At 34.2% G+C, this 9,938-nt stretch overlaps 1 protein-coding gene across 1 annotated transcript; it reads left to right on the forward strand.

Annotated features, from left to right (window-relative positions):
* Positions 1–1,823: 1,823 nt before the first annotated feature.
* LOC145587572 (uncharacterized) lies at positions 1,824–8,412 on the forward strand. The gene is made up of 6 exons (XM_081644303.1): positions 1,824–1,980; positions 2,090–2,252; positions 3,558–3,651; positions 5,743–5,942; positions 7,704–7,824; positions 8,057–8,412. Exons 1-5 carry the CDS (start codon positions 1,921–1,923, stop codon positions 7,817–7,819), a joined length of 633 nt encoding a protein of 210 aa, XP_081500429.1. The 5' UTR covers positions 1,824–1,920; the 3' UTR covers positions 7,820–7,824; positions 8,057–8,412.
* The last annotated feature ends 1,526 nt before the right edge of the window (positions 8,413–9,938 follow it).

Raw genomic sequence — 9,938 nt, forward strand, 5'->3', positions numbered from 1 at the left:
ACATGCAACACCACGAACACGTCTCCTTCTCCCTCAATTTTTGGGTTTTTTTTCCGATTTCACTTTAGGTTTTTTTTTTTGCGATTTTGATTTTTTTTTGTCGATTTCTGGTTTTTTTTTAACTCGATTTTAATAGATTTATTTTTTTCGATTTTGATTTTTTGTTTTCGATTTCGATTTTGATTTATTTTTTTCGATTTTGATTTTAATACATTTTGTTTTCGATTTTGATTTTAATACATTTTGTTTTCGATTTTGATTTTTTGTTTTTTGATTTCTGGGTTATTTTTTTTCCGTTTTCAATTTTGATTTTTTTTTTCGATTTTTGTTTATTCGATTTTAATATATTTTGTTTTCGATTTTGATTTTTTATTTTTCGATTTCTGGATTATATTTTTTCTTATGTTTGATTTTGAATTTTTTTTCGATTTTTGTTTTTGTTTATTCGATTTTAATATATTTTGTTTTCGATTTTGATTTTTTGTTTTTCGATTTCTAGGTTTTTTAATTTTTATTTTTTATCTGGGTTTTTTCGATTTCAATTTTTTTTCAATTTCAATTTATTTCCATTTCTGGGTTTTTTTTTATTTCTGGGTATTTTTCGATTTAATTTTTTTTCGATTTAATTTTTTTGCGATTTCAATTTTTTTTCTGGGTTTGAATCTTAATTTTTTTTCTGGGTTTGAATTTCAATTTTTTTTCTGGGTTTGAATCTTAATTTTCGTAATTTTAGTTTACAGTGAGTTTTTATTAATGTCGGTGTTTTAATTGATGCAGGTGAAGAATCAAGGTGTTGATTTTGAAATTTTGATTTCAATGTTGTAATTTTTTTTTTCTTCGATGTGTAATTTTTTTTTTCTTTAATGTTATAATTTTTTTTTTCTGGATTTTGATGTTGTAATTTATTTTATTTTTTTGTATTGTAAAATAACAATTTAATCATCAATATATTTCGTATTCAAGCTTGTTATATGTTTCTGATTATATTTCTTATTTAATGATCAATTTTGATCAATATATCTTTGATTGTGTCTAAGTGGATATTGATTGTGTCTAAGTGGATAAAGCAAACTAAAAAAAAATACATGAATTGGCACCGGTTAACCGGTGCCAATTGACTTTATTTCCCAAAGTTATGGCACCGGTTAACCGGTGCCTATTTGACCCTATGGCACCGGTGCTAAAAATTGGGTTTTTGGCACCCCCCACATTGGCACCGGTTCAAACCGGTGCCTTAGGCCGGGTTTGAACCGGTGCCAAATTCGTTTTTTCACGTAGTGTTTACAGACCGAGAGGTGGATAGGCCTTGGTGCTATAGCACGAAATGCAGCAGGGGAAGTTGTGTTTGCTGGTTGCAGAAGGTTGCGAGGTAGATGGCCTCCAGACGTGGCTGAAGGAATGGCCATCTGTTTTGTGGTAAAGCTGGGTCGTCGATATTGGTTGAAGAACATCATTGTTGAGTCGGATTGCAAAGGAATTATCTCACGCCTCGAGTCTGCTTCCACTTTCTTCTCAAATTTGGATAAAATTCTTGATGATATTCTTTGTATTAGTTCTCATTTCAATTTAATTAGTTGGTCACATGTTAGACGCGAGGGTAATTTTGCCGCTCATCACCTCGCTAAGTTAGTGTCGTTTGGTGTAGAACAGATTTGGGAAAACTATTATCCTTGTGAGGTTTCCCCGTACGTTCTTTTCGAACAGAGTGCTTTGAACGTTGATTAATAAAAACGCACTAACTTTTCCTAAAAATAAAAAATAATAATCAAATCTAACATTATTTTACTTATCATACACTCATGAGTCATGACTCACCGCTACTTGAATCTATTACGTACAGTCGTACAATAACTACAACGGGAGTAGCCGTTAGACGCCAAAATCATTCGCGGGAACTTCCATGAAAAAGGAGAGAGAAAGATGGACGATTCAGGAGCAATTCTCCTCCAAATTTCAACCCTCAAGGACATGCTTGACAAGGTGATCCAATTCCAAATTTTCCCTTTGATTTCTGCATCAATTTTAATCATTCAATTTCATACCTAGGGTTTTCGCCAACAAAATTTGAGCAAATTAATTTTTCTGTTAGGTTAATGATGAAATCGAAGCGAATATCCAAATTACAAGGGAAATTGAATCGGAAATTGTTAAAATTGAAGAGATTGAGAATGCGTTGGGTGCTAGAGAATCTGAGCTCATGAAGTTGATTTATTTGTCTCAATTTGAATTAAGTGGTTTGATTACTGTCACAGGTAATTCTTTTGATTTGAGGTTTTGTTGATCTTTTTATCATTTCTCTTTGATTATAGCTATAATTGTGTATTTTTTTGGGTTATTAAAATCAGAATGTTGATTGGAGTTTGGGCTATTAAAATCAGAATGTTGATTGGAGTTTGGGTTATTTAACATTATTAGTCGAAGTTAGTTTGAAGATTGCTGATTGATTATTAATTTGATGATGGTTTCGAATTAAAATTCTCGGTGATAGCAAAGAAAGTTGTTTCCTACTTAGGATGAAAGGAATAGATGATTAAATTATCATGCTCTTAAAGAATCGGTGAAATAGGTATATTTGTTGTAATGCGATTTAATTATATGTTTTTAGAGAGCGTTTTTGAAGTTGCAAGTGTCGTGTTGGTGCGACTTTGAAGTGAGGGGTGAGTTGAGAGGATTGGGCTATGGGAATGAAAGAAGATGGGCTGAGAAGAGAAAGAAGAGGACTTTGAAGTGAGGGGTGAGTTGAGAGGATTGGGCTATGGGAATGAAAGAAGATGGGCTGAGAAGAGAGAGAAGAGGAAAATTTGAGGGGGTGCACGAGTGAAAGTAACGAAGGGAAGGGAAATGTAGAAGGATATGAAGATTGAAGAGAAAGAAAAAGGGTCCAAATTGAGCCGCTTACTACTAAGAATAAGCAAGTGAAGAAGGGATACTTTGTAATTAAATATGACATTGAACATAATATAAGTCTCATAACCCAACGAGTGAAGTATTGTAGTGGAAGTTTACCTAACATTGTAGCTTATGCCAATGTGTTGCCAAAAGTTTAGAGGCATTCATTTGGTTATCTCACATAATAAAATCTAAAGTAGTAAGCATAATGAACAATTACTGTGAGTTTATGGATTACACCAGTGATTAGTGACATAGGAACATTGTCTGACTCTCTTGAATGAATTGTGCTGCAAATGAGCTTGTTCGTCTGATTACAAATCTAGGGTGCATGTACTAGTTATTCACCGCTAAGCTCTGATATTCTAAATAAAACATTGTTGTTTCTTTTTATCCACCCAAGCAAAATCCACAAGCAGAAATGTCGTGCCCCAATAGAAAAGATTTCCAACGTTCAATTTTTTTTTTTTTTTTTTGTGTGTGTGTTCGTTGTAATAGCTTAGGTTTTTGTCAAGAAACATGATAGAAATGTAGTATTGTGCATAATGTGATTGCTGTAGTTTTGCCGTATTTATTGTCTTATGCCAAATATTTTATCTCAGTAGCTAGTTCTTCATTCTGTTATACAAGTTCTTGCTATTACAACCACTCTTTTGTTTTATTCATAGTTAACTCAAGAAAATCAATAGCAGCTTTGACGGAAGAGATTAATGATCAAAGGAGGAAAAAAGATGATCTACGTGATAGATTGAACAAGAAGCGGTACTCTTTAAAGCTGTTAATTTATTTCATTGTTCATTCTAATTGAATACAATATACATGCTTTTTGGAGACATTTTAAATAGTTCTAGGGAAAATCTTACACATTGCTGAAGCAATCTGGCCAATATCTATGTCTTCTTTTTTATTATAGGCAAGGTCCTTTATGTCTGAACATGAAAGTTTTATTCTGTTTTTTAGTCCACAACAATTGTCTCTTGCAGTCTTGCCTGTGTTTATAAATGTTAAGCTTGAAATCCCAAAATTAGGTAAACAGTCAACAAATGCAGATGGACTTTGTAAAGCAATGTTACCCAAATTTGGTAGTTTGGTCTACTCTTTGTTGCTTAGTTTTATAGAGGCAATTGGTTTCTGAGAGACTCAAGATTACTCAAATACTTTTTCATATCTGAAAGGTGGGCTGCTGGTTTGGTGCCGCAGGCTGGTGTTGCATGAGTGAGGGTCTGAGGAAGAGAGGGCTAGCTGCGTAGCTTGTGTTTGCTAGGTGAGGCAAGGGCAGCAAGGGAGTTGGTGTTTGTGGGTGTGGTGAGTTGTTGAGGGGTGTAGTTGTTGCTGTTTGGCTGTGTGGGTGAGAGATTGGAGAGTGTGTTGGTGGTGTTGTTGGCTGCTTGCATTTAGGGAGGTATGTATGGTAAAGTTTAGATAGGTGTGGACTGTGGAGTGTAGGAAGGTGCAGCAACAGGGGGTGCATCAGGGAGAGCAATGAGAATACGGCATACGGGTGTTGAAATTGCTATTGGTTGGTGTCAATGGTGTGTGCATGTTTAGGTGGCTGGGTGCAGGGCAGCAAGGAGAGAGAGAGAGAGAGAGGGTGTGGGACTTGAGATTTGGGAGCTGTTTCAACTTGTGACCTGAAGCTCCGAAACACTCTTTTACAAACAAAATATTACGGGGGAGAAATCGGGATTTTTTTCAAATTTATTTTTTTTTAAAAATAAAATGAACTAATGTATGATAAAACAATTTAACTTACATAAACTAATAATTAGGAAATAAAAAAAAATGAAAAGAAGCTGAAAGAAAATAAAACTAAAAAGTAAGATCATATTAAAGTATTATAAAATAAAGTATGATTTTTAAAAAAAAAAAAATTAAAAAAGAACGAAAGTAGAATGGATGATGAGTGTTTATCTGTATCATCTTGTAAGAAAATTAAGGTACCAGCATCCGAGTCTTTGCTTTGCAATTTAGCAGCATGTTGCAGGAAGTCAATAAGATTTGTGCTGCTTATGTTCCTTTTCTTTAAGATCAAAGTGGTCTTTGCATTCGCTGTAATTCTAATTCTGATATAATGAGGTTCTGGAGGATTTGAACTATCAGCTTTAATAATTCAGTTGTCAATATTAACACATTAGTTTCTATGAGAATTAGTGGTTTCCTTGCTGATCAATGGAAATTTAAAGCAGCCAAAATTAGTATAGATTATATATACATTATACACACACACCCCATGCACGCACAAACTCATAGAAACCTAAGTTTGGTTAGTCTTTCATCGACTACCTAAATATTCATGATTTCTCTTTTCTACTTAATTCTGTAAAAATAAATCAGTTGAGGCTTAAATCATGAATGGAGGAATTTAAACTGTTTCTTGAAACATTTTATTAACCTTTTTGAACCTTAAGATGATCAGTACTTCCTTGAAAACAGGATTGAATCAGGAACAATGATGGTTTTATGGAAAGTAACATAAAATGTGGGTGTTTAATAGTGGAAAACCCACTCTTCAATATATACAAGCATTATTTGAAGGTGTAATTAGTGGCAAGCCTGGCAATCATTTGTGATGTTTTTGGTTAAGTATATTAATAGTGCTAAACTGCTAACTAAAGCCTCAGCATTCTTTTTGAATTTTTTTCTCAGTGTTCAGTACATAGTGACCATGTTTTGACTTATATCTATGTGACAATGAATAGATAGAAAGCAACCTCTTTCTCTTTGCTTTAGATTAAAAAGAGGTATAATTTCAACATATTCAAATTCTTTATATAATGTCAATGTGCTAAAATTTTCGTTGAAACAACTGTACAAGATTATCTTGATGAGATTAATTGTTGAATTTCTGGATAGGGAAAATTTTTCCGTGGCGTGCATTGAATTCCAAAAGAAAATTGAAAGTGAAGATTGCAACAAACTGAGGGAAATGTTGTTGGAAAAAGAATCTCTTGAGGATGAGATCCATAAGCTTGATCAGACAGGTTACAATTTTAGAGTACCAGTGACTGCACTTTCTGAGGACATTCTTGAAGATCTATACAGGTCTAATTCTGGTAATAATCTTCCTCTTATAAATCTTTTCAACATTGTATAACTCTTACAATAATTGTTTTTTACTTTGTGTTCAATAAAAACCTGAATCACAGTCAATATTTTGCTTGTATACTAGAGTTCTCAGGCGTGTCAGCAGTTGATCACTGCTTGGTGACCTACTGAATCTACGAAACGTAATATACTGTAGCATATTATAGAACCATGTTTCCTGCTGCTCATGTGTCTCCTAGCCATAGCAGGATAAGAAGAATCTAATTATTACAAGTTTGCTGCTTCCCAAATTCTGCCCAAATTGACAACTCCCCCCTTTTTTTCTGCCCCAATATAAGAAGGCTACTGTCTGTTTTAATTCTGCCCAAATTGTCAACTGCCACCTTTTTTTTTTCCTGACAATTATGTGGTAGTGTGCAGTTTAATGAGACTTCTAATCAATCCATCACATTTGAAAGCTGAAACAGCTTAAATGTCTACTTTTTCGTCTTTGTTGAAATGTATGTTACTGCAAGTGCTAAGTGTAGTGGACAAAGCGAATTTCAACCGAGGCTCTTTTCTCCATTACACACATACCACGGTTTCAATGGCACTCTTGCTGGTCTGTTTAGTAGTTTGAAGAGTTTTGTATATTCATTGTGGGCTGACCTTGTGCATTTTTATTAACAGCATATATTATGTTTGATGTTAATTTGAATTCTTTGTTCATCTAAGTCAACTGATGTTTGACTGCCAATTTGATTTTATTTCAAATTGTCTATATCTTGTCTATAATGCATAATATCTAGTTACCTTTTTTTTTGCTTTTCAGTATGGCAGTAGGTCATCATTCTTGTTTACTAAGATAGACTCCCTTCAATCGTGTGCAAAGTATATCTACTTAGAAGATATGAAGGACCTTCCAATTATTGGCAGTAGCCTAAAGACTCATGCTTATATGCGAACCAAATTATCCACTTTACTTAACAGTATGACAACTGGCAGTTCCTAGGAGTTCTATTTCAAGCTTAAGTACTTATTGCTTTTTTTTTTTCCTGAGTACTTTTGGTAGCTTGTGATGAACAAAGCTTGCAATCAGCTCAATATACTTTTGGCCTGGTCCTGCAGTAGTTTTTTAAAAAAATCAAATTCTTAGTTACTGATCCCTTTATTCCAATAGCTGCCATCTTCTGTGAATCTTCTCTGTATGTGTCTGCCTTTATTATGTAAAGACCTTGATATAAGTTGATATAGATCACTCAAATGGAAACTGGTATATAGGTTATAATAATATGTTAGCAAGCATAGCTTTAGAGGTTTTGGACCTAAAAATTTGATATCTTGAGTAATTTTTTGTACAGCTATGTTTGAGAACCTAGTTGACTAGAAGCAGGATCCACTGGTGTCGTCACTGGGGTTTGAATGGTTTGTTCATGTCTTGTGAAGGTTCTTGCCTGGTGCTCAATTTTAAAATTGGCCTTTGAAAAAAAAAAAAACGTTACAATGAAACTGAATTTTTTTTGCTTAATGCTTGATCATTTATCGTAGTATATAGTTTCTGAACGCCATGATTGTGAAACTTAATATTTTACAAGCCTGTGTATTCCCTAGTTCTGTGGCACCTTGTCCAGCTAGCTATTGCCAAGTATTGAATTTGTTCTGGATTTTTAATCACCATCTTAAATGTGATGGTGTTTGTGCCCAAAATGTCAAGAGCAGGAAATTTGACTTCTGATATACTTTACTTCGATCTATTGACATAATGTCATTAAAAAAATTCTCTTTTGCAGCACTAGCAACTGAGATACAGGAAAGACAGGCTGAGAATGAGCAAGTGCTGAAAGAAATAGAGGAGCTTAGGTCAATACTGCTTTCCACCATTTCTGATGTTGATGATCCATGGTGATACTGGTTAGTTATGAGTTACTTATAGTATTTGGCAAATGTTTGTATTTCAACAATCGCTAGGCCCACATTTCTATACTTATAGTTGCTGTTGTTAGTTAGTATTTTCTCCCTTTATTGTTGCAGCACTTTGACTATTAATATAACTATTATCTATTAATATAAAGTATAAATAAAATTATACTTTGAAATATATGTAGTATAGCAATACGATTTGATGACACTATGTTCTCTACAGGTACCAAGTTCCAGTTTTGCAGAAGTTTTTTGTTTTGAGGAATGAAGATGTCGGTTAACGATGCTTTAAATAATCTCTGCAGCCAAATCATCCCTTTCATTGGCACATGGTTAAATATGTACTTCAAGGGTGGAGAATTGTTGAATGACAAAATTTTGGCTTCGTAGGCTGTATTCCTTGACAAGTATAAGAAGAAAGAAATATAAGACGATAGTAGCCCTTATTATAGCCAATGCTAATGAGCTGCATTGCTTTTGCTCCGATGATAACAAAAAACCTCTTGTACTTGCTAGTTACTACATGTATTTTGGAGTCACTAATACAAATAGAATACAACACTTTTAGCAAACAAGCCATTTCATTGCATCTAATTGCTAACTACACAAGCTCTATAAGACTATAAACACTAGCTAGCACTAATATAATTTATAAAGGTCTTCTTTCTTGAAAGAGTAAACAGGTCCATAATGAAGAGTGAATGACTTCTTCGCTGCAGGTTCCTTTAATAAATGGTGACAGGAACTTTAATAAATGTTTAGTGTTTAGGTGAGAATTGGAACTTGGAAGAGGAGGTGCAGGATCAGAATGCCTGAAAGTGAGTTGCTCATTGTGTTGTGCTTTGTAAACTCTTTAGTCTTTAATTCACCAGCCCTCATTGTGTTGTCCTTGGCTTAAATCCTCAATTTAAGCCCCAGTGGTTCCAGAGGCATAGTGTTAGAATCGGACTCCTTTTGATGTATTAGATTTCCTTTAGATGCTTTCTTAGAGTTTTCTCTAAGTTTTCTCTATGTTTTCTAGGCCCGAGGTCCCATTATTGTGTTACTATCAATGCAGTGTTCACTAGGGATTCTCCTTGCAATCAAATTAGAGCTCTTTAGAGGGTGAATGATTGAATGAAATCTTAAGCCTTCTACCAAGTGTTGCCTTGCTTTTATGCTTGTTTGTTGTTAGACCTTTATAGATATTGTGTCTTACTTGCATAATAGCTTCCCTCCAAACCAACTTGATGTATTAAGGACTCGTGGGTTGGACCCGCTTGTGCCCGCCTTGAAGTATCAGCCATCACAAGCCCCGACCTCCCGCACTCTGTTGCCCAAATAGACAAAAGTGCTCCTAAGATTCATTGCCCGCTTGTGTTGTTGTGTGCTCTGGCCCTTCTTTTGCTTAAGGCTAGTGTTCTTGCCACCAAAAGGCTAGATTGCGCCACATGTTTCAGGGCTCAAACTCCCGGACCATAACACATAGCCACATGGGGGGCTGGTAGAGGTCCAACTGGCGCTGCCCAATTCTATGGCCTATAAAATTTAGTAATTTATCTATTGAACTCCCTTGTATAACATTATTATTCTCTTGGTTCAATGGTAAGTGGGTGTAATTTTTACACAAGGATTTATCATCTAATCTATTCAATTCATTCATGAGTAAAGAATAATAGGTGGATTGAATATGGATTAAGGTAATTTAGGTGATGAATGGATCAGGTGGTAGATGAAGGTTGGTCATGCATTACCCAACCCACCTTCGATCCATTACAACCCTCTACATTTAAAAGAACAATACTCCATTAGAGCATGAATATTGGAGAGGATGGTTTTATTCTCTCATTCATTCTCTCTCCTTACCCTATTTTGACACCTCACACTCTCTTTCATCCACCTCATTTTCCACTATCTCTTTCCTCTCTTCCATTTATTTTTCCCACATCAAAGGGTATCATCTTGATATATTTTATACTATAAATATGGCCCCACCATATTATTATTCATTATTTGTTATTGATAAGATCTAATAATAATAATATCAACATTAATAATAATAATAATAATAATAATAATAATAATAATAATTAGTATTCCATAATTAGCATACATAATAAAAATTA

Source organism: Chenopodium album, chromosome 2 (genome assembly GCF_948465745.1).
Source record: "Chenopodium album chromosome 2, dcCheAlbu1.1, whole genome shotgun sequence".
Taxonomy (NCBI): Eukaryota; Viridiplantae; Streptophyta; class Magnoliopsida; order Caryophyllales; family Amaranthaceae; genus Chenopodium; species Chenopodium album.